The sequence below is a fragment of the Plecotus auritus genome (genome assembly GCF_963455305.1).
Source record: "Plecotus auritus genome assembly, chromosome: 4".
Lineage (NCBI taxonomy): Eukaryota > Metazoa > Chordata > Mammalia > Chiroptera > Vespertilionidae > Plecotus > Plecotus auritus.
Genome location: NC_137775.1, coordinates 33,356,064 through 33,382,061, shown reverse-complemented (window position 1 = coordinate 33,382,061; position 25,998 = coordinate 33,356,064). Strand labels below are relative to the sequence as shown.

At 37.0% G+C, this 25,998-nt stretch overlaps 1 protein-coding gene across 1 annotated transcript in view; it reads right to left on the bottom strand.

The window, feature by feature from the left end:
- The window catches only part of ADGB (androglobin), a gene marked incomplete at both ends in the record, with an annotated part of 144,053 nt that overhangs the window by 4,006 nt on the left and 114,049 nt on the right, over positions 1–25,998 (bottom strand). The window contains 5 exons of the mRNA XM_080663871.1: positions 6,974–7,159; positions 10,117–10,231; positions 11,087–11,263; positions 16,968–17,140; positions 25,089–25,200. Of these exons, the coding sequence (XP_080519997.1) occupies positions 6,974–7,159; positions 10,117–10,231; positions 11,087–11,263; positions 16,968–17,140; positions 25,089–25,200 (763 nt within the window). The remainder of the gene's footprint in view (positions 1–6,973; positions 7,160–10,116; positions 10,232–11,086; positions 11,264–16,967; positions 17,141–25,088; positions 25,201–25,998) is intronic.

Here is a 25,998-nt window from a genome sequence, read left to right as displayed (position 1 = left end):
ATAATCTATAAGAAACGTAATAAAATGTTACTCTAATTATGGTTAAATGAAGGTGGGAACAAAAAGAAGTCATTTAAGTTATGAAACTACATTATAAACAAATTAAATGGCCCAAAATTTAAAGAACTTGGTTTATATGTGAAAGCTATACTAAGCATGCATGAGTAGAACATAAAAATGTTTAAGACACAGTATTCTATCTTCAGAAAACTTTTAGTTTGGTGGAGTAGGCAACATACAATAGATAAACAGTGAATGTCAAATTAGTAGGAGCTTTTTACTCTATAGACCAATATAAACCCATAAAAACAGCGTTAAGAAAAATTTCAGAATCTAGGATACTAACCTACCATCAGCCTTTCCAGACCATTTTATAAAAATATATTTATTTTTAAATTGTAGTTGACATACAATATTATATTATTAGTTTCAAGTACATAACATAGTGATTATATATATGCATATATATATATATATATATATATATATATATATATATATATACATATATATACTAGAGGCCCGTTGCACGAAGATTCATGCAATAGGCCTTCCTTCCCCAGGCTGCCGGCACTGGTTTTCCTTCAGCACCCGGGACCCAGGCCTTCGCTCCAGCCGCAGAGGAGAAGCCAAGCCTCTTCAGTCATCTTCAGTCTTCAGTCTTCACTCGCTCCTGGTATGCAAATTAACCCACCATCTTTGTTGGGTTAATTTGCATACCCACTCCTGATTGGCTGGTGGGCATTGTGGAGGTATGGTCAATTTGCATATTTCTCTTTTATTAGTGTAGATATTATATACTAGAAGCCAAGTATATAGATTCAGCCTGATCCCTACAGGTGCACAATCTGTGGACTGGGCCTCTAGTCTATACTAATAAAAGCCTGTGGCTGTGACACCATAACACAGAATGACCAAAGACTGGTCACCAGGAGGCTGTGTGTGCGGTGAGGCACGCGCGGGTGGGTGGGGACTTGACTCTGGGTCCTGCATCCTGCCCAGCGTGGTGGGAGTCAGTCTGGGTCCTGCCGGCACAGCGGGTCTGGATCTCACATGATATCGTATGCTGGGCCTCTAGTATGCATATAAGATCTTTGGTTAATCTCTTCCCACCCTTCCCCCACCCGCTTTTCCTCTGAGATTCATCAGTCTGTTCCATGCTTCTATGCCTGTGTATTGAGCGTCTTCCCCCTGGTGGTCAGTGTGCATCACAGCTACCAAACAGTCAAACGGTTGGACGGTCATTTAGGCTTTTATATAATGAAGTTATCACCACAATAAGTCTGGTACCCATCTGACACCATACATAGTTATTACAATATTATTGACTCTATGCTTTACAATATATTCCTGAGACTTATAACTGGAAGTTTGTACCTTCTAATCCCCAGCACTTTTTGCCCATTGCCCCACCCCACTCCCCTCGGCTAACCATCAGTTTGTTCTCTGGTATCTATAGTTTATTTCTGTTTTGTTTTTGCTTATTCATTTGTGTTTGTTTTTTTTATATTCCACATATTAGTGAACTCATATGGTATTTATCTTTCTCTGTCTGGCTTATTTCACTTAGGATAATACCCTCTAGGTTCATCTATGTTGTTGCAACTGGCAAGATTTTATTTTTTTATGGCTGAATAATATTCCATCTTTCTAGACCATTTAGTTTCTTTTTTAAAAAAATTACTAAAGTATAACTTATACACTATAAATTTTGCCCATTTAAAAAGTATAATTCAATACTTTTTAGTAAATTTACAGAGATGTGCAACCAGCACCAAAATCCACTTTTAAACCATTTCTGTTACCCAAATAAAATCTCATGCCCTTTTACAGTCATTCTCCATGTCCTCCACAAGTCCCAGCCAACCATTAATCTACTCTGTGTCTCTATAGATTTGCCTTTCTTGGACATTTCATGTAAGTAGAAATGGTAAAATGATTTCTAACTTTTCAATAAACTTCCAGTCATATTGTTTTGATTATTGTTGGCTTCATAATAAACTCTGAAATCACAAAGTCATAATCCTCCTCCTTGGTTCTTTATCAGAATTAGTTTGGTCATTCTGAGCCTTTTATATTTCCACTAGAGGCCTTATGCATAAAATTAGTGCCAGGGCTTCAGCCCCTGCCATCGCGGCAGCTGCCTCTGCCTCAGTCCCCAGGAAGGACGTCGGAAGGACATCCAGTCTAATTAGCATATTATGCTTTTATTATTATAGATATAAATTTGGAGGTCAGCTTATCAAATTGTGTAAAACATGTACTAGAATTTTAATAGGGAAAGCACTAAATTTATAGATCAATTTGGAGAGAATTAAATATAAATATACTGTATTACTATATTGAATCTTCTAATCCAAAGCAAGGACTACCTCTCTCTTTATTTAGATCTTTGACATTTTTTTCAGTGATGTTTTATAACTTGCAATATGTAAATGTTTCATTTTTATTACATTTATTTCCATATATTCATTAGTGATGCTATTGTAATGGAAAATGTCTAAATTTAATTTTGATTGTTCATTGATAATATGCAGAAATAAAAGCATATTTTGTATATTAATCTTTATCATGTGACCTCACTAAACTCACTTATTAGTTGTAAATGATATTCTTGGTTCTTTTTCTCTGATCCTTTAGGATTTTCAATATACAGGATCAATTTGTCTGATAATACAGTTTTACTTCTTTCTTTCCAATATGGATGTGTTTTATTTATTTTTTCTTATTGAGATGGCTAGAACTTCCTTTAAAGTATTGCATATAGATGGTTAGAGTGGCCATTTTGCCTTGTTCTTCACCTTAGGTTGAAATCACTATAGTCATTTTATTACCCAGATCTCCCTGTCCAATTTTTGACTGATTAGTTGCTTTCCTTGACTAGCATCACAGTCCCCGAAGGGACCCAGATCCTCCCCTGGAGCCTCCAGGAAAAAGGCAGCCCTGCCAACACTTGAATTTTAGAATTTCTTCCCCATAGAACTATAAGAAATTAGTTTGTGTTGTTTTGAGTCATTAAGTTTGTGGTTGTTACAGCAGCAAAAGAAAACTAATTCAATTAAGAAAATTTATTTGTTGTTCTTATTTTTAATAAACATTTTTTACTTTGTTGTATGCCTTCAGAGTTTTGAAATGTCTTTTTTTTTTTTGCCATTTTTTCCTTATCGCTGCTTTTTGAGAAGAGGCATGTCAACTATTCACCATTTAAGAAGTCTCACCCCCTCCCCCCCACACTGACTATTTAACCTTGCTTTTTACATGTGCTTATAATAGTCTCCGAAAATATTATAAAGTATTCAATTTTTAACAACTTGTTAAAAGCAATCTTTCATTCAAAATATTTATAATCTAATGTAAACCTTTAAAAATATAAAAAATAACATCCAAATAAATTTTTTAGTTTTTTTCCCAAAAATACATAGTAATGTACACTTGAGAAAATAAAACATAATAATACAAAGCCCAACTCTATTCCATTATTAAAACAAAATTCAATCATGTTTTTCATTTTATAACATTAAATAAAAGATTGCTAAAGTATTAAAATTTTATTATATCACTCTTTTAAAAACCAGTAGCACTAACTTTTCTTTTTTCATCATAGTTATTTTAGGATCTTAGGTTTCTAAAGTACATTTGCTTTTCTTATCACATATCTACCATATTAATGTTGGGTGTATTTTTGGCATTTCTAACGAATTATTTCTCTAAGATACCAACTGCTGACTTTGGCTGGAAAGAAAATATTTTCTGATTAATTAGATGTTTGTGATTTTTTACATCCAGCCAAATGATATATATTTAAACACAGAGGGTAGAAAATGGGCAGAGAAATCTTCATATTAATCTACAAAACTCTGTTGTATCAGAGCAAAAACTCTGTTGTATGAGTGTAGTATGACAGTCTTGAACCTTTGAACAGTGCAGCTCAAAGTTTGTGTGTGTGTATGTGTGTGTGTTTTTGTGTGTATGTATATCATCCTCCATCTGAAAGTGACAGTATGCATAAGAGTGTTTTTACAGCAATTGGTCATCACTAGGTCATTTTATTATATTTTACAAAGTTTCAGTTTGCAAAAGACTCGAAGATGACTTTCATGACAGGTAGTATGAAAATTAGTATTTAAAAGTCATGGCAAAGAATGGTTTGACTGATTGTGTGGTCTGAAGAAAAGATTTTAGAATAAAGACAGTGATCATGTCCAACCTCTGGAAGAGGCACTTTTCAGAGGCCCCCAGAAATAAAAGGGAAGTTGAAAGCAATGTTTAGGCTCTTGGCCTTGACGATGGCTTGGTGTAGAAGACTGCTTAGGAGTGAATTCCATAATGATATTGTTTACATGACCTCTCTCATTATGAAGCAAGTTGTTCTAAGTTACCTACTATATGAAAATGGAAAGTAGCAAGAATAAGGTCACTTTAGGGTCACTTGATGGGAAGGTAGAGGCCACACTACTTGAAGCTCTCACAGGGTCTATAATTGTAGAGAGCAGCTACAGCATTTGGACAGGTTCAAGCCTCGGACTGACTTGTGGCAAAGCCACATACAAGTCCCAGCTTGGAGGGCAAAGCCCTCCCAATTATAGCCAAAAGGCTATGGTTGTAAGCTTGACCTTAGTCCGACCCTGCAGTCCTAGGTAGCTAAGGGATGTATGGGCTGCAGGAGGTGCAGCAAGTGCTGCCTAAACAAAGTTTGATAGAGTTCAGAGAATGGCAACAACAGGAAAAAAGCAGATTTGAAACTCGCAAGAACATTTTAAACATCTTGCCCTTGTTTGGCTTTGTGTGATCTGACTATAAAATAAAGCTTTGGCTTGCAGGCTGTGTCATTGTTTCCTCATCCAGGCACAGTGATCCACTTGGCCCCAACTGTATTCTCTCGTCTGTCTTCTTTAATCCTTCACTGCCCCTCCTCAGGCTCACCCCTGGCCATGCTGGACGCAGTTCATATAATATCTTATGGGCAATGCTTTTCCAGGGATGAGGGCCAATTTGTGGTGCACCAACAGCAGAAGTGGGAGTAACATAGCAAGTTCCAGATAACAGCTAACAATCAGACCCATGATCTCCGGTAGGATTCCTTCTACAACCACGGTATCTGGGCACATGGCAATGTTTCAGAGGGTTAGGATGTATTGCAACCACACAACAACACAGCTTTTCTTGATGGTGTGTAAATTAACTTTCCATCTTATATCAAATTAAAATTATAACACCAAGTATTTAAGAATGTTTTAAAGCAATTTTTGCTTAAGGACAGGCTACTGTGGTCCTCCTTTCCTGCTACTCTTCTTACCTTTCTTCCCTGTTTGCTGACCCCTCCTCCTCACCCCAAAGTATACTCTTTTACAGTTGTGCGAACTTGAAGGCAAATGTCTGAAGACTAGTGGCCAAAAGTGTGAAGAAATGAGCAGCAGGAGAACTGACACGGAAGCCTGGTCTGGGGTTTGGGATTAAAAGTAAAATCTGCACTCTGATGGCAGAGGACACTGTTATCCAGACTGCTCTGGTTACATTCCATTTTGTCAACTGGAAGCGTACCTCATTAGCATAAAAATAAACCATTTGATATGGGAATTAAATTCTATTTTCATTTTATAGATCTTTAAATTAACTAAGTGTGGGGGAAAAAGTTTATGGAATCAAAAGAATTAGGGTCTTAGTGCTCATTCTATCCAAACTCCACCAGCTTCCTCTCCTTGGGTGAGTCCTCATTTATCAACTCCTTCACTTCCAAGGCAGAGATACCATATATCCTTTATCTAGTTCACAGAGGCTCAACTGAGATAAATATGCCAAAGCACTCTATCAATGGAATATTAATTTGAAGTGATAGATATGTCCTAGTGCCACTACCATGCACACTACCTATTAAATGAATGCTTGCTTTCAAAATACAGGTTCAAAACTATCAGTATCTCTTTTTAGTGTAATAAAAGAGCCTTTGAATTTTCTTCTTTACAGTGGAAATCATTTAAGGACATGTTTTAGTCCTAAAGTTTTTAATTTTAAAATTCTCAGACTGGTTCAGTAATTTTGAAAAGAGAACCATCGCTGGCATTTCTGAGGATGCTTCCTTCTAGAACATTCTTCTCTCTTGCCTGGGTTCTTAACAAGTAGAGAACAAAAGAGTGAGATTTTACTACTGATATAGGTGTAACTGGAGGATGTAGCCTCAGGGAGGCAAATGGGCCAAGATCACAGAACCCTGGAGGTGGCCAGCAGGCGGCCCCCCTTACTCATAAGTAGTGCTTCCGATTCAGGAAGGAGCAGGGAACTTGGGCCCCCATGAGCAGCCCAATTTATTGTTTCCAGAGCTATCAATCAGATAAGACACGAAGCCTCTTAACAATAGAAAGTCTGAGAGTTGCTTAGGGAAAATCCTCACCGGTCCTCCAACACCTCTGCCCCGGAAGCCAGGAATGTGCAGACATCTCTCTCAGTAACACCTTCCATGAAGGACTTAGGCTCCTTTTAGTAAATAAATGCAAATCCATGCCACACAAAAATGAACCAAGTCAGTGTGGCTTGTGTGCCACTGAAAATTGCTTTCTTTCTTTCTTTTTTTAAACTGCTTTCTTCCAACCTTTTAGAAACTAAATATTTAAAATTTGTTATAAAAGGAAAAGAAGAAAATCTATCCTGTAGATTACTGTAGAGAAAATAAAAAGGATCTGTGTTTGGTGACAATGTGTTTGTCATTAGTACAATGTTACTTTCAGGTATAACTACACACTTTGGAACTGCTACTTTTTAAAAATGTTTGCCTACTTTTATCTTTAGGATAAGTCTTGAAACAATCAGATTTTTAAGCAGATTATCAAGTCTGATAAGCCAAATGAAGACCTGTGCATCTAAAATACAAATTTTTCTGTGGCATAACCCTCGACGTCACGTTTTTTGAAGTTAGTATATGTTCCAGGATTTTTCTTTCAAAATATGTACTTATCTTACCCACGAGAGTGATACTCACTCCAGGTTTCCTTCCGCAGCAGCTCATGGTCCTCTTTCCCTCCGAAGTCACCCATTACCGATTTGGTCAGATCCTTTAAGCTCTTGGTCATTTGCCACTTCTTCCACAGCACACTCCCCTGTTGTGTTAGCTCTCTGGGCTCCAAAATCTTTGTTTCTGGCTCTTTTGCAAAACTTATAGCTGTTTCTATTAACAACATGGCATGTGCGTTACTGACAAAAAAACTTGCATTCTACGAAATCATGTGCAAAAAGTAGCAGGGCTATGAGAGCACAGGTTTGGAGCAAAAGACTTGAAAGCTTTGCAACTTCTAAACCAAAGCACTGGCAAAAATAACCACTGGCACTTCAGAAGGTGACATGGATGACCTGAGCAGCCATTGGGTCTGGAAGCTGCCTCAGGATACAAAAAGGTAACATAAAAACAGAAGCTTAGTGGAGGTAAGACATTACCAATAAGGAAGGGGGTTTCTGAACCACTGGGGCTGCTGTTCTCTTGGTGCTGGAGGAAGTGCCGCTTGTCCCATGTGAGAATTGAGAATCGATGGGACCCTTCTTTCTGGAGAGCAAGCCCTGTGTGCAGGTGCTTGTCTAAAATTGTCATACTAGTAAAACAGAACTGGAAAGGGATCTTTCTTGTGAAGCTGCAAAATTTGAAAATTTTTTTCTTAAAGCTATAATTCTACTCCCCTTGTTCCATATCTCTGTGCCCAGGAAAAACTGGAAGACCTACCACAACTTCCACATTATGCAGACATTTTCCCTCTATTTATCAAGTGCCCATGTTTTAACTGGTGTTATATTCTGCTTGAGTGAAATAGGTTAGTGCTCAAGAGTGTGGAGAAATGTTGAAATAAAAGGGAGAACAATCAGGAGTCAATGTTGGTTGCATCAGTATTGTCAAAAGGAAGTTTAAGTTAGATAGATATAATAGATAAATTTCTTGTAAAACACAACTTACTAACCTTGACACAAGAAGAAATAGAAGAGATAAATATCGAGACATATAGGGTGCATATACTGTACAAATTTACCTGGACTGTGGCAGTACTTTCCTAACGGTTTGCTCATCTGTATTCTTTCCCCTTTGAAAGTCACCAGGGATCTGCAATGTAAATCTGACCTTGGCAATACACTTTTTAAACCCCTGACCTCCTAGCCCTGCTTTGCTTAAGCAATGATCACAAATGATGGGAAGAAATCCTCCTCATAGGTCAATGTTTAAATAACTTGAATTTGAGTAACGTTAGGCCTATGCTCACACTCCTCAAATTGGCCACCCATATCTTTTTCTTTACCTCTCATCGTATAGTGTGTGAGTTCAAATATATGAAGTTCAAGAACAAGGAAAATTAATTCCTAGTGATAGAGGTCAGACTAGTACGGTAGTTACTTTGAAGAAGGAAATGGCGGGGAAGGGGAATAAGGGGGACTTTGTGGATGTATTAAGTATTTTATATCTTGGTCTGAATTTTCATACATATGGGAAAATTTGTTAAGTTTGTAGAATTGAGATTTGTGCCTTTATTGCATCAATGTTGGATGACAAGATCAAGCTCCTCAGAGCCCTGCTCTCCACTAGATCTTGTCCTTGGCTTAGGAAGAATTCCAGTTTTAGCAAAGAATCCTGCTAAACCCGCTTATTGAGAACTAGAGGCCTGATGCACGAAATTCGTGCAAGAGTAGGCCTTCCTTCCCCCGGCTGCCAGCACCGGCTTCCCTCTAGGACCCGGGACCCAGGCTTCCCTCACAGCCCTGGCTTTGTCTAGAAGGTCGTTCAGAAGGACTTGTGGTCTAATTAGCATATTTTGCTTTTATTATTATAGATTGCCCTTACCCTTGATAACCAATTAAGCTTCTCTTTCTCCCATCTTTGATACTTAATCAAGTTCCGCTTCCTTGACCCCTGAGACCTATTCAAGTTCCTCTGAGTATTTTCTCTCTACTCTCTGCCTATTGGCTATAAATCCCCACTTGTCCCTGTAATATTCAGAGTTGAATTCAATCTCTCTCCCAATTGCAATAGTCTTGAATAAAGTCTTTCTTGCCATTTTTAACAAATATCCAGCACAACAATTTTTCTTTTACATATAATGTAATACATTTACATAATAATCATAATCTAGAGCTTAAAGAACAAGAGCTGTATTCTATTTACCTTTGTATTCCTAATATTATTTAACTTCATCAATTAGAGGAGTAAGTACTTTAGGAGTTAGAAATATTTTAAATCCCATTGTTGTCACTTTATATATATATATATGATTTAGGAAGAATAAGATGACTTTCTGAGCTTTGGTCTCTTTATCTATAAAACGGAAATAGTAATGTTTGTGTCATAGTTAAAGGTTTGTGCTATAGGTTAACGTGAGATACTAAACATGAAGCATTTTGAACAGGCTCCATCCCAGGATAACAGAATTAGGGTGATATTTACTGTTTAGATTGTTTATAGAAAAGTTAAGAAACATTATTTTTATAACAATTATTAAATTATTCTCCTGAAGATGTGAGAATAGGAAAGCATGTTTTGGGATGTGAATGAGGCAACCACATATTGGTAAGAAGATACCATACACCTGGGCTGATGCAGGGCTCTGTCCGCATGCTGGGTTTGATCCTGGCTATCTTGTGAATTTAGTAAATTACTGAGAAAATAATTATAGGTCTTTGTCCTTCTTGGTAAGTTGAGAATAATATTATATATCAATGGGTTGATGTGAGTATTAAAATAATTAGCATTTCACAGTTCCATGTCCAAGGCAATCACTGACTTAATAGCTATGATTCTTAACTGCCATTATTCATGTTTATGGTGATTAGAAAAGGTGCCAGATTTATAGCAGGATGTCTGCCTTCAAGTTTGCATACTACTATTTCCAGCCAGATCGGACCCTTATTTCTGGTTTCATCTCTCATTCAGTGGAGAAAACCATATCTTCTTGATGGGAAACGTAAACATATGCTTGGTGAAAAAGAAATAAATATCTATCTTTTATAGGACTGTATGTGACTTTTTACAACCCTTAAGAAAACAGATTCTGACATGGTTTCTTTTTAACAAGCATGACTTGCTGCCTATCATTTTGGAGGGCAGGGCCCTGAGGCCCGGAGGGGGCGGGTGGCGGGAGCAGGCTCACCGACCTTCTTCCACTCCTCTCGAGTGGCTTTCTGTCAGAGGCACAGTCATAGATACACTCTCGCCATCAGGTGTTTTCTTAATGAACCGGCTGAGGTAGTGCAGACGAGCCTGATAGGCCTAAGGAACAAAATATCAACAGACAGTACAGACATCTTAAAGGTTCTCAAGACCCAAAGAAAAACAAGAAAACACACAGGGAACTGTGAATGAATGAGGCAGCTGGGACCAGGCCACGCTTGTGAATTAGCAAATAAACTCAATTTCTAAACCATACGTGTTTTTGACAGCCATTTCTGAGAGCTAACGAAGAAGTGGTCCTAAAATTAATGCACTGAAATCCCGTCTCCTGATTCTGAATCACTTTCATCTGCCTCAGTCACCCTGAGTTGGGACCTGAAACACACACAGATAATACTGTTTCACTATGGCAACGGTTCTTACATAAAATGTAGGGAGAGGGAGACATGCGGTATAAGGGGGCAAAAGTAGGTTTACAGTTGTGACTATGCGAAACAGAGTTCATTCTTGTATCGTTACTTATTAGTTATTGTATTATTTATTTGTACTATAACTGTAAACCTACTTTTGCACACCCCTGTATATACTATACCACAGGCAGCAGCACATGCTTTTTATGTGCCTAAGGCTGTTCGAAGTCCTTGAAAGCAGTTTTAGGCTGTCTTAGTTGGGAGCGTGAAGGATAGACAGTATTGAGCCTGACTATGTAAAAGAATGAGGTCACCCACAGTTTGGGTTAACACATGGCACCATTGCATGCTTTGCTTTTGCAAGTCATCTGGGTATCAGGACAGTGTGTCCAAATGTGGTCTTCATATCGAGTCAGCCAATGTCTGAGAAAGTTCCAGATGCCATTCCTGAAGGAAAGACTATGCGGTTTCACCAACCTGGCTCTTTCTTCCAACCATGCCTAGTAACGAAAAGGAAAAGTACAACTCTACAAACTCAAGTGACCTTGATGGCTCTTCCTGGCTCCGCCATCTCCCAGGCTTGCTTCATAGCTCGGATCTCATCTGCTCGTTCTGTATCTTTTTTCACTTCAAGATATTCTGCTTCGTTATGTTCAGTGACCAACCTCAAAATCCAGTAGGGTTTATTTGGGTCTTCTTGCTGGAAGTGTGCAGTGGGTATCTGATAAAATAAAATAAAAACCTTTGGGTCAGATGCTTTCCTTCTTTCAAAAGGGTTCAGATTTAACCCTATGATCCATAATTTCCCTATTAAGTAGTTACCCAAGAGAAATGAGTACATTTATTTACAAAAAGACCTGGAGAAGAACATTCATTATGGCCCTTTTCATAACAGTAAAAAAAAAAGGCCAAAACCGGTTTGGCTCAGTGGATAGAGCGTCGGCCTGCGGACTGAAGGGTCCCGGGTTCGATTCCGGTCAAGGGCATGTACCTTGGTTGCGGGCACATCCCCAGTGGGAGGTGTGCAGGAGGCAGCTGATCGATGTTTCTCTCTCATCGATGTTTCTGGCTCTCTATCCCTCTCCCTTCCTCTCTGTGAAATATCAATAAAATATATTTAAAAAAAAAAAAAGAAAGAAAGAAAGAAAAGAAACACTATAAATGACTGGTGCTTGATGGATAAACAAATGGATATACATCACAGTATAGTAACTGACTCTTACAGATAGACATTATACTGAGATAAAATTGAACACAAAAGAAAACTTCTTGCATGACTCCTTTGTATGATGTTATAGGACAGGTAAATCCGTTGCCTGGGATGAGGTATGGGGATGACAGAATCCACTGCCAAGAGGTTTGAGGGAATTTCTAAGAATATAGAAATTGTCCTATATCTTGATTGAGATGTGGGTTACATGATGAATGCAACTTTCAAAACTCATTGAATTATATATTTAAGATTGTTGCATTTCACTGTATGTAAAATTCACCTAAACACTAAGCAAAAAACTCTAAATTACTGTTAGGCTTCTAGTATCTCTTCAGAAAAATGAGGGCAGAATAATTGATCATTTCCAAGTCTGATAATTTACTGCAGATATATTCATTTTGAAAGTTAACATTTTGATGTTTTGTAAGGTCACTTTCATGGGCCTTAGACTTAAAAGTATCCAGATAAGTGAGGCTCGTTGGTGTTTGCCTGATCCAGTGAGAGGCTTGAATCTGATGTGGTTCATAGTCACTTTAGGTAAGACTCATGCAATGTTAAGTACCCATAATCATCCATAATGCAGGTGGGGAAGTGGGGATGGGGAGGTCACTGAATACAATTTTCAGTTTGGTTTTAATGTTCCCAAAAAGACCTCCTTGCTCCCTACAATATTCTCCTAACATTCTGATGAGAACATAAATCTCAAAATTAGATTTTAAAAAAAATTTCTTCCTTTTAAAACACAATACATGTGGGGAGGGGTTTGGGATGGGAATGGAGGGATGAGGACAAATATGTGATACCTTAATCAATAAAGAAATTAATAAAAAAAGAAAGAAAAAAACACAATACATGAACTGTTACTATCTTTTATATTGCTGGATAAATGAGTTTATCACAAACTTTTCTGGGATCAAGTTTTGATCAGGGAAGAAAACACTATGAAGGAGAATGGGAAGGCTATATGTCTTATACGAATTTATGGATTGACTTAAGTTTGTCTATTTTAAATTGCAATCGTTTATTTTTGTTAATGAAAGGGATATTTTCTCAATGAATTAAATGGATTGCTTTTATAACAGTGAACAAAAAACTGGAGTTACGTCTAAAAAGTTAACACACAGAATTATCTTGAAGTTTCAAGGGGAAAAAGTAGTTGATTGGAACTCTACCAATGTTTTTGAACCAAGCTGTTGAAACAAGCAAGCTTTGAAGTGAAAACTGCATCTAATTCTTTCATATTTCAAATGTAATCATCCTTTGATAGATAAAAAAAATTATTTTTCCATATCTGTTTAGATGATATTACAGGAAAAGACAGCATTTGGATTGTAAAATAATCTAAATGCTAGTGAAAACATAAGCAATGTAAATTTAAGAAAAAATTAGCTTTTCCGTCTGAAACAAAATCAATGATGGCATAAATTCCACATGGTTATGAAGACTAAAGCAAAAATGCAATGTATAATATTGCAGAGTCTTTCATTTTTGAGACTGCACGTATATATTTATCAGGATTTTAAAAGAATGGAAGGCTACATATATGCCAGTTTTTAGTTTTATCCAATCATTAATGTTTTGCAGAATTGGTTTTTCTGGCTTAATATTTTTCAAGGTTCTTCTTCTTCTTCTTCTTCTTCTTCTTCTTCTTCTTCTTCTTCTTCTTCTTCTTCTTTTTTTGTTTCTTTCTACAACTTCAACCTTTTAACTGCAGCTGATTCAGCTTTTCATTTTGACTTTCATCCACAGGTATGTTTTCAGCATTACAGGACTGAATCTAAAATAGTTGTCAGAAGACCTGTTTCTGTATCTTTAGCACTGTTGATAACATTAGATAGGTTGGTTTCTAGGCTTGTGTATGCCATGGTATTTCTCATATTACTCTTATGATGTCCATTGCCCAGGCTTACTATGCACTCTAATGGGACATCTGGCCAAAGAGATTTAAGTCATTCATCGCTAATGCTGAGGGGTTATACAGATGCAATCCTCCATCCCGAGGAAGATCATTTCCCAAATGCACACTCCGCAAAGTAGCAGATGAAACTCTAATGGCCTGCTACGTTTTATAACAACAGCCTCCCACATGGTAAGAGTTGATTGCAAGAAAATGATCATAGTGCCTGAACACAAAAGCTGTTGGCATTATCCCTCTGTTTACCATGGTACTTACTAGCATCTACCTTAGGATGTGTGGGATTTCTTGCTGCTTTAATCATCAGTATGTATCCCATTCTGTTCTTAAGACTATTTCCCCACATTTGACTATCATAAAGCACATGGCTCCAAGTCATTTTGACTCTTCCAACAATGACATTTTGTGAAGCCTCACCTGACCCCAATTTTATGTAAAGTTCTTCACATTTATGCGAGGGCATATGAAACAATCCCAACAGGAAAGCTCATATGGTCCCTGTGCTTACACCACAAATGCAATTAATGAGCTAATGAATTGACTTCTGAGTCAGTTCAGCTTCTTTTTGCTATATCTGAAGAGCAACCACACCCCTTGTTCCTACAGCATCGATTGCTCAAATTAGGATTCCTCTTCCTTTTAATGGATTCATGCAGCCAATTAAGGCCAAAATTTATCTAACTGCTGTCTGAAGAATGTCACCCTTAATTTGTCTCAAGTAAAAAGTATGGAATAATTCTTTCCTTGGCAGCCACTCCTTTTCCCTCAGGAAACTCTAGAAGATGAAAAGTCAATTTTTCAATCCTGTTGATGTAGAGCTTTGGGTCAGATGTTCCTAAGGCTTGAACTAACACCCAAGTTCTGTCATCAGTACTCATGCTCACAATCTTTGCTGGTGGGAGAGATAAACACCTTTACTCCTATGCCTTTCTGTCTTTGCTCACAGCCTACTCAGCTTTCATTGCCACTTTCTGTTCCAACTGACTTCTCACTGAATCGTGGGGAGAAAAGTCCACCAACATAACCACCTGCTCAAGTTTGGACACCCTCAGTGGGATGAGAACGTTAGCAGTACTTCATTTAAGGGAAACTGGATGAGCCTCAGATGTCTCACTGGGACCTGCCTGTTGTGATCAGTCTATCAAGAAGGTTCAGAGTCACACTTCTTATCAGTCCAGATGCCCACATGGCCCATATCAGCAGAACAGCATTTCCCTTCTTCAGTGTTTTTATCTTTAATTTCTCATTTGTTCTGGGAATGTCTATTTTCTTTGGGACGTTTTAGCCTCACATTTGAAGTATGAATTAATATGATTTGGTAAAAAGTAGAATGACTCTCCAAAATTTGTGGTTCAGCTACTTGTGTAATGAAAGAGGCTTTGTTTCCTGTATCTTCATCTTCATCTACAGCGTGGCTTCCCTTTCCTGGAAAACTCTGCTCTTCTAATTGAGCACTGCCTTTTTAAGAGTTATGATGGTTTGTTTAATAATTCTCTGTTTTAACCAGCCACTATTGGATCCATTTCTTTTCTTAAGATTTCAAGACCTAGACTGAGGTTGAGCTAAACGTAAAATCATTTCATTCTGATTGTCAAGAACAGCTTTTGAAACAAAGTTCACAGTGCTTTTAAAATAGGGCAGGAAGGCTCACTTGTGTAAGTCCTGGCAAAGCAGAAGTGCTAAGTTTCAAAGCCCCAATATGTAAACCATAGTTGCTTGGAGAGTTAACAGTGCTACTTCAAGTGCATGCTGTGTTTTTGGTCCATTTACACTTTATTTTGCTTGTTTGAGATCCTCTTTGTAGACTAATGTGACTTACCATCCAATAATGTGGAGGTGAGCACATGAAAAGCAGTTGCTTGCTTCTCTGCTTTTCCATAAGACATTTGCATTGTGGGAGGCAGGCTGCAACCACTTCAGCAGCGGAAACTTGCCTCTTCCCGCACTGACATGGACTGGGGATGGGCTGCATCGGATGGGCTTCTGACACAAACAGAAGAGCAGTAGCCTCAGGGCCACCCTCTTATCCCCGTGGAAATCAGATATGGCTTATTTACTTCTCAATGTTGCGGAGTGTAGACTCCAACAGCTAAGAAATGAAATCTTGGAGATGCAAGTGGAGTCTGGGATAACTGAGTCATCATCTCCTAATTTTTTCATTTTTCTTTAGTGTCCATTTTACTAGTGGTACCATCAGCCTATTTAGTTAATCCACCTGGAAACCTGGAAGATATCCTTCATTTTTTCTTGCTCCTTATCCTCTATGTTGGATGAATAACTACATATCCTGTGTGTTTCCTAGATATTTCTTGATTTGTCCTAGTCTTCCTTTCTTTGAACTGTACCTAGTACATCTTACACTCTTTTACCTGGAGTACTGGGGTACTTTCCTGAATGGTTTCTCCATCTCTATTATTTCCTCCTTTAAATGCATACCTTTAAAAGTCACCAGGGATCTGCAATGTAAATCTGACCTTGGCAATACACATTTTAAACCCCTGACCTCCCAGCCCTGCTTAGCTTAAACAATGATCACAAATGATGGGAAGAGACCTTCCTCATAGGTATTTTGTTTTGAGGTCAGTGTTTAAATAACTTGAATTTGAATATTTTTAAGCCTGTGCTTGCACTCCTCACATTTTCCACCTACATCTTTCTTATCCCCATCATTATAATTATCTAACTGGCCCGGAAGGAATATGGGTTAAGGATGCCTGGGCTGTAAAAGAGCTCCAGCTTCTAATGAGGCTTAAAGGCTTTCCTCCATCGGATACTTACCCCTCCCGCTTTATATCTCATACTTTAATAATTTTAAAAAATTGTTAGATTTTTGCCCCAGCATGCCCTTGCTCATCGACTCAGTTCAGGACTCTGCTCTTCTAGGAAGAAGCTAGATAAGGGACCTATGCTTTCTTCCACTGCACATTCAGCCTCTAATTAAAATGGTTTACCTTCCGCCTCCTCCATCAGACTGTAATTTTTTTCAGGGTGGGATGTGTATAATGTTATTATTAGAAACCCAAGACCTCCAAACAGTTATCTTACATATTAAAAGTTAAACTAATGCTTTTTGATACTAAATCAGGGAAGGCTGTTACAGAAGGTGTTCAAGGGCTGTCCTTAAGCTATCTAGATGGCTGATGAAAACAGGGAGGTGGAACTTCTCACAGTTTTGTCTTCAGGAGGGACCCGATGGGCAAGGAAGGACCCGATGGGCAAGGAGGGACCTGATGGGCAAGGAGGGACCCGATGAACCTGTGTGTTAAGTAACCCCAATCAAAAAAGTGCCACACCCACCTGAGACTCAAAGCGAGGTGCTTGTTTTTCTTTGGCTGTCTTTTCTCTCTCGGAAGACTTTTCTTTGCCTTTCCTTGTTGCTTTGGATGTTCCTGAAGATTTCTGCCCCTCACTAATAAAATGGGAATCTGGGATTCCCAAGGAAATTAATTCCTCATGTCTCTCCCCATGAGCTAGGGAGACATAAAAATGGAAACCAGTGAGTCATGATAGAACAATAAAATCATGTCATGTAGAAACAAAGGAAGTGATTCAAGAAAAAGTGGTTAGTCTAAGGCATTTGGGTTCTCTTTTCTTTTTCTTTTAAACAAGCAAACAAACTGATTTTTTTTGTAAAAATCTGTGACTCTTTTATATAATTGAGAAATAATTCACATACTAAAAACTCACCGTTAAAGGATATAAATCAGTGGGTTCTGAAATATCCATAAGGTTATACACCATCACTATTATGTAATTAGTTTCTAATGTGTATGTTTTCAGTTAATTTTCTTGCATAGTTGTCCTGACCAGTACCTCCAGAACAATAGTGAATTGATTCATGTCTGCTTTAATATTTATTATTACCTGTCTTTTGCTTACTTTGGGCTTAGTGTTTCCTTTTTTCCTAGTTTTCTAATTTTTTAAGGTGGAAGTTTAAGTTACTGATTTGAGATCATTTTACTTTTTATTTATTTTTATTTAAATATATCTCTTTTTTAAATTGATTTCAGAGAGGAAGAGAGAAGGAGGAAGAGAGATAGAAACATCAACGATAAGAGAAAATCACTGTTTGGCTGCCTCCTGCATACCCGTACAGGGGATTGAGCTGCAACCCGGGCATTGACCAGAATCGAACCCGGGACCCTTCAGTCCATTGGCTGATGCTCTATCCACTGAGCCAAACTAGCTAGGGACATTTTTCTTTTTAAATATAAGCACTTATAGCTTATATTGATAGCTTATATCAATAAATTTCCCTCAGCACTGGTTTCATTACATTTCATCAGTTTTGGTATACTTTTTATTCATCTCTAAGTATTTTAAATTTTTTCTTATGGTGTATTTTATTTCCTCACGTAGATACAATTTACTGCCCAGTGTTCTTCTGTTTCAGTTTGAAGGACTTTCTTTAGTATTTCTCAGAAGGCAGAATTGTTGGTGACAATTTTTCTCAGTTTTGTTTTGTTTTATTTTTTGGAATGAGACTTTAAAAGAGATCCACTTCCATTCTGCTCTTTCTGGTGGCTACTAACCCACACCAGGCAGACAGGCTGTTAGTTTTCAAGGCGACTTATGAGCCGGAGACCAAGGGATGAGACAGGGGCAAATTAAAATACTATACAACTCACTGCTTTCAAAGAGATTTGCCTGTTTTTATTGAATAAAGTTTTTGTTAATTTCCAGAGTTCTGAAAATGTTGAGTCTGATTATTTCTGCCATTTATTTTTTTGTTGATTTTTTATGGAAGAGCTAATTTTTGGACCTTACTTTGTCATTTCCATTATTGTTCTCCTGGATGTGTGTTCTTATTTGAACCTCCTGACTTAACTCTGCATGTTGTTTGTCTGGGGCAGAATCCTGAGAGAATGGAGAATTCACATAGGCCAGGTCTCTCAGAGTTGTCTATGGAGACCCTGTCACAAAAGCATGGAATTGCAAAAAACTCGGTGGAGGTAGGTGAGATTCTATTCTAAGTAGCTCAGCGCTTAAGTGTGATGAGTAGAACCACAAGAACAACAACAAAGGACTGATTTAACTTGTGATCAGAAAAGCAAAAAATAAAAATAAGAGACCACAGAAAGAAAAAAAAATAAGGTTAGAGGAGGATGAAGCATACGGGTAGAGATGATAAGCCACTGAAATAGTATCAAGTGAAGAAGGACAAAGATATTTTTTGGAAGCCACGCAGTAAAATCATGTTTTATTAGAAACCCAGGATAAAAGGTCAGAGGCTGCAGAGGATACATTTTCTTTGGTCTCCTTTATCAATCAAAAACTTTGAGATTGAAGAAACACTGCTTGTACAGAAATGGGAGCCCATGTGTTTTGGTCTCCTCATGCTGCCTCTGCGACGTAAAGGTGGCATAGCACCAGCTCATCATCATCCTAAGCCCCAAATGAAACCACTGGGCTGTCTCCAGTCTCGGTGGCCACCGCCACCACCCCCGCTTCGTGCTCCTGTGAAATCCAGGTCCCAGAGATTTCACGGCTAGCAAAGTCAGGAGGTAACTATATTACAGAGCTCCGCCTGGGGCCAGTGCTGGATAAAAGGACCTCACAAAAACTGGGGTAGAACTCATTCTTTTCACGTGCTGCCAGATAACTGTTGCCCAGTAATGCTAACTGTTAAGTATTACTTAATACAAAGGCCAGAATATCACGCACTGCATTTTAAATTCCTAGTGTCAACTGTTAGAGCGATGCAGTGATTCACAATTTCGGTGAACAAAAGAATCACCCAGAAAGCTATAAAATGTAGATATTGGAGCCCTAACCTAGAGATTTCAATGGCTTTGTCTGATATGGGCCCAGGAATGTACAACTTTAAAAACTACCTCAAGGACTTCTGATTCGAATGGCCTGTGGACTGTACTTTGAGAAACACCGCTTTAAGAAATGGAGACAATTCTCCCTTTTGCTAGAAACAGGTGTTGCAAAAGGATGAGCTAAAGGGAAGAAGACCAATGATTTAGAATTCAAGGAGGCTGGATTTTTCTTCATAAGCCTCGTTCTGAAATGTTGGCCTGCATCAAAATCACAGAAGGGCTTGTTTAAAAACCAATTCCTGGTAGAACCCCTAACATTTCTCATTTGGTAGGTCTGAGGTAGAGGCCCCAAATTTGCATTCCAACAAGTTCCCAGGGGTGCTGAGGCTGCTGGTCCAAGGACCACATTTAGAAAAACCACTGGTTTACGTTTAGGAGGCATCATTACCTTTTCTCAACATGAGGTTTTGTTTGTTTGTTTGTTTGTTTTTTCCTTTTATGTTCTATTGATTCTAACAACTAAATAGCCAAGTAGCAGGGGAGCAAATAATTTTAGTTGAATCCCTACTATGTTTCTTTCTCTTTTATTTCTGGAAGCATCCAGTAGGGTAAGTTCAGAGAGGTTACGTAATTCTCCCAACTGATAAGAATTGAATCGGAATTCAAATACAAGTTTAAAGCACATGTTTGTCCCTTTCAAAAAGTCTTGTAAGTCACCCCAGTAGCAAAGTAAAATAGTAATCGTAAAGCATCCAGATCTTATAGGTGCCAGTTACTAGGTACTTTCAAACTGGGGGCAGATCCTCCTGTGTGAGGGTGAAGGGACTGAATATAAGCACCATGCATTTACAGGGGTGACTTGCTTTTCTCCAACAATTCCAGCTGCTGAGAAGTGTTGTACTAGAGAAAATCTTTCAGCCAAATAGTCAAATGACTTGGAGGTGAATCCTTGATTAGCCAGCGGATAGGTTAACTCTGGCAGGTTTATTACATTCTTTGAGTTTAAGTTTCCTCTGTTTAAGGGAGAAACTGACATCAAGCCTACAGGGATTAAAATAATCTTTTAAAAATAGGATCATAGGTAGGGGAGGGTGGGGGTAAGGGGGAGAGATCAACCAAAGGACTTGTATGCATGCATATAAGCCTAACCAGTGGTCACGGACAACAGGGGGGTGGGGGCATGTGTGGGAGGGGTTTGGGATGGGAATGGGGGGATGAAGACAAATATGTGATACCTTAATCAATAAAGAAATTAAAAAAATAAAAATAGGATCATACTTAGTATGCCTTGGGATTTTAAGATGTTAACAAATGTCAGATGACATGGATTATCAAGCTGCCCCATTAGATATTTCTGGAATTCATTTTTTCTTATCTATAGGTCTTAGTGTCTGGATTCTATTCAAATTGCCATATTCTAATATTCAAGTTCACATAAGTGAACATCTACTAGAGTGTCCGGCACATAGCAGGTGTGTACACCATCTTATTTGCTTATGTTGTTAATAGACTAAAACAATTTCCACATTTTAATGGCATACAGCATGGTAACCTTTTCTCCCATGATTTACAAGTTTTCCAAAGGCCAGAATACCATTATACACTGCATTTTAAATTCCTACTTTCACCTAATATAATGCTGAACTTATAGTATGTACTCATTATGAGGTAGTTACCTTTCATAGGTAAAGCTTTATAGGGAATCTGCCTGTGTTGGGAGTGTATATATCAGTAAGAGGTAGGACTAAATATCCTACTGATTCAAAAATTATAAAAAATGTGGCCCTACCCCCACACTGTGTACTCATGTAATTAGAAGAGCTGAAAAGGAAATGACCACTGAAATAAACGAATATACCGCTTGCAGAGAGGACCTGCTCAGGGAGGATCTGTTGATAAAATGAGCTTGAAAGGATCTTTAGCATTATGCCTTTAGATATGCCCTTACATTATCTTACACATATCCAGCATACAGTAGACAGAAGTCTTGTGAATTATAACACTTTTTACAGGAATGTAATTTTGATTTTATTATTAAAATTCAATGCTTATATTTATACCAGAGGCCCAGTGCACGAAACTTGTGCACAGGTAGGTTCCCAGTGACCGGGGCCAATAAGGTTCCCCGCCTCCCTGCCTCCCCACCCGTGCACCCCCACCACGTGGTTTCTCCTCCCCGCCTCCCCGCCTCCTCCTTCCCTCGTCACCTGCGTGCAGCTACTGTGCAGTTCCCCCCACCCTCCTGCCTCCCTGCCTCCTCCTTCCATCACTCCCTCAGCACCCCACTGCCACAGCTGGTCGCCCGTCATGTTCCATGCCACCCCCTGGTGGTCAGCGCACATCATAGTGAGCAGTCAAACTCCCAGTCTCCCAGTCAAACTCCCTAGGGGACACTTTGCATATTAGCCTTTTATATATATAGATATCCAGGAGCTAAAAACTGCTTGGGATTTGAACATTAATGTAATTTCCAAACTTGCATACTTGTTTAAGACAAAGTATACATTTACCAACCACAATCATTTTGGTAAACAGAAACAGGAATATACATATAAAAATGGTTTTGTTTCTTCAAAGACCTGAACTGAGAATGATAACAAAGTTTATATGTGTTTTTGCAAAACCACTAATTACATATCACAGCAGATAATATTACTAAGCACAGTACTACCAGCTCAAGACTCTCCAATTTCAATTTTCTTAAGTGAGAGCTGTCTCAGTAAGCAATCTTTACCAAAACGTAGGTATAGAATTGTAACTAAAGGTGGCACTATTGCCTCATGTTAACCAGAGGCCACACTTTCTAAATTTCATATTTATGACACAAATATCCTAGGTTGCATGTATATCACTTTATTTCAAGCCTTACTTTTTATCATGGATAATAAAAGTGTAAATTCTTGAAAAACATTAAGTTACGTATCACATTTTTCATAGAAAGTAACTGTTGAGTTTAAATAAGTTAATGGGCCAAGATTTCCATTGACTTTAGGATGTACCTAAAATTTTAAATTGGGTCACCAATATATTAACAAAATGCCTGACCAATTTCTTCCTGATATAAATTATTCATAATTAAAAAGTAAGCTAAGTTATAGTCAGAAGAAATTAGCAACTTAATTTTTCTAAAATATATCATACCCTTAAAATTAAAGTTTGTAGGTTCTGAGCTGTAAATATAATTCCTCATAGAATTGACATATTGATATGTTTTAAACAAATTAGCTAAAAGTTCACATTTATCAACATATCAGAGACATTATTCTAAATTCAAAAGCTGCTTAACTTTCAAAAATATTAACCCATATATTCTTTCAAATAGAAAATTTCCCTGGTTTCATTTTAAACACAATTCAATTCTGAATTTCAGCAACAAATGTATTATGCAATGCAAGGTGTAATTTAATTTTAGCAGCTGCTCATTTACTCATAAAACTGTCAAATGTGATGTCAGAAAAGAAGACAATTAATTCTGAAGACTTATTTTTTACTTGGAAAATATACTACTAATAATACCCTTTTTTAGTGCTACTGGATTCTAGGAAATATATGTATATTATCTTGAAACTTTACAACAACTTTAAAAGATAGGGATTATCATTCTAATTTTACAGGTGACCAATAACCCAGGTTCAGGTAGCCAACCTAGGGTAGTTTAGTTGCTATGCTGCATTTCTTTATTTAATATTGACTTCCTTTTAAAAACTTAATTCATATTATAATTTTGTACCATTATCTAATTCTATGTTTTTGCACCATTCTATTTTACGAATTAGACCACTGTGTCCATTTCAGTTATCAATATTTTTCTTTGGTTTTCCTCTAGAATTTTTAGCATTTATTCATCAAAATACCTAAATGTATTAAATATGGCAGTTTGTTATAGTGGTTTGTTTACTGGAAATCCATCTTGCTGAATAACTTGGAGTTGAGAAGCTTAAAAGAGCCTAAGGAAAAATATAATAAAATAATTTATACAAACTTTTATGTTCACTGAAAAAACATGCAGTTCCCCCAATCAAGGCATTTGTTGAGGACACAATGAAGATCTGAAACTGGTACTACTGTAAATTATTTTTTTCCTGTTCAAAAGCTTTCACTGAACAGTTAATTCCCATTCAAAATTCTAGCTATGGCAGTAACTAGCTGTTACTAAACAGTCTGTGCCTCAGTTTTCTCATCTGCAAAATATTACTTATAGCATCTACCTCATGGGTTTATTGTGAGGATTAATTGTGTCAATATATGTGAAGCTCCTATGAATAAGGATGCTGTAAACATCGGTGTAAAGGTTTGTGTATGGACATGAGTTTTCAATGTTTTTTTTTGTCAAGTTTTACTGAGATGTAATAGATACAGTATAACATTGTATTAGTTTAAGATGTACAACATAATGATAAGTATACACAGTGAAACAATTTCCACAATAAGTTTGGTTTACATCTATCACCTCACAGTTACAAATTTTTTCTTGTGATGAGGACTTTTAAGATCTACTCACGTAGAAAGTTTAAATTATATACTACAGTGTTGTTAACTATAATCATCATACTATACATTACAGCCCCAAGACTTATTTACCTTCTGACCACTTTCACCCATTTCCTCCACCCTTTTGCTCCCTCTCTGGCAACCACCAATCAGTTCTGTTTCTATGATCTCTGTTTTTTACAGATTCCACATATAAAATAGACTATACAGCTTTTGTCTTACTCCGTCTGACTTATTTCACTTAGCATAATGCCCTTAAGGTACATTCTTATTGCTGCAAAGAGCAGGTTTTCCTTCTTTTTATGACTGAATAATATTCCATTGTGTATATATGCCACAATTGCTTTATGCATTCATCCATTGATGGACATCTATCTTGTTTCCATATCTTGGCTATTGTAAATAACGAACATGAGGGTGCAGTTATCTCTTTGAGATAGTGATTTCATTTCCTTCTAATTTATACCCAGAAGTGAAATTGCTGGATTATATGGTAGGTCTCTTTTTAATTTTTTGAGGAGACTCCATATTGTTTTCCATAGTGGCTACATCAATATACATTCTACATTTTCTCCACATCCTTGCCAATTCTTGTTATTTCTTATCTTTTCGATGAGAGCCACTCTAACAGGTAGGGGGTGTATTTCATTGTGGTTTTGATTTGAATTTCCCTGGTGACTAGTGATGTCAAGCACCTTTTCATGTACCTGTTGGCCATTTGTATGTCTTCTTTGGGAATATGTTTATTCAATTTTTCTACCCATTTTCAATCAGATTTTTTCCCATTGAGTTTTATAAGTTCTTTATATATTCGGATTACTAACTCTTTCTCAGGTATATAATTCACAAATATTTTCTCCCATTCCATGAGTTGCTTTTTAATTTTTTTAGTGGTTTCCTTTGCTGTGGAAAAACTTTTTAGTTTGATGTGGTCTCACTTGTTTACTTTTGCTTTTGGTATCAAATCCAAAAAATGATTGCCAACGCCAATGCTAAGGGGCTTACCCCCTATGTTTTCTTCCAGGGGTTTCTGGTTTCTGGTCTAATGATCAAGTCTTTAATCCATTTTGAGTTGATAATGTTTTAATAATTACATGATAATTTTACTATTAAATATTTATATGAAATACTAAATGCATAAATAATAATTAGGCTGACATACCTTTGATGTCATTTTTCTCCAAGTCTTTTAGTGCTTGAACAAATATCTGTTGACTTTCAGTGAGAGGCCAACTGTTATACAATACCAAACACTGTATAATATACTTGTAAGTCTGAAATAAAATGCAATGTTTAAGCAAAATCAATAACAATAAACATATGTGCCTAAGAATCTATTATTTTAGTCACATAATAAGTGCCTATTTTTTCTGAATCATACAATCATAATTTAATTACATACTATCAGATGTTCCCCCAAATTCTGTAACACCGCAGTCTATAAAAGTTTATCCTCACATTCCCACCAATACATGACATGATATATTCTAGCATTTATATTTTTTTTATCCATGTTATAAATAAATTGTATTTATTTTACTTTTGTTCTATTTATCAGTTTTTAATTAGGATTACATTAATCTCAGAGGAAAGACTAGAAAGTTTGTATTGTTTTCAGTTTTCTAGAACAATTTAAAAGTCTGTTAGCACTAACCTGTAAAGCCAGCTGGGCCTAGGCTTTTGGAAAGGTAAGACTTTGATTATCAATTCAGTTTTATTAATTATTCTTCTAATTATTATTATCATTATTATTATTATTATTATATTTTCTATTTCCTAGTGAAGCAGCTTCAACATTCCTCCATTTCCCCCTGAAATTTATCATGTTTTTTTTATGTTTTAAATTTGTCAAAGTTGTATATAATACTATTTTTTTAAATCCTGTTGTTTGGAGTTGTACTTCCAGCCTATTTTTTTGGTTCTATATTTCATTTATTTATATTTTCTTTCTTAATTGGTCTTATAAGTAGCATGTCTACTGTATTATTCTTTTTTAAAAATGAGGGTTTGTTAATCTTTTAAAATTTTGTTCTCAATGTTATTAAAGTTTTTTTCTTTGAGTTAATCTTTGG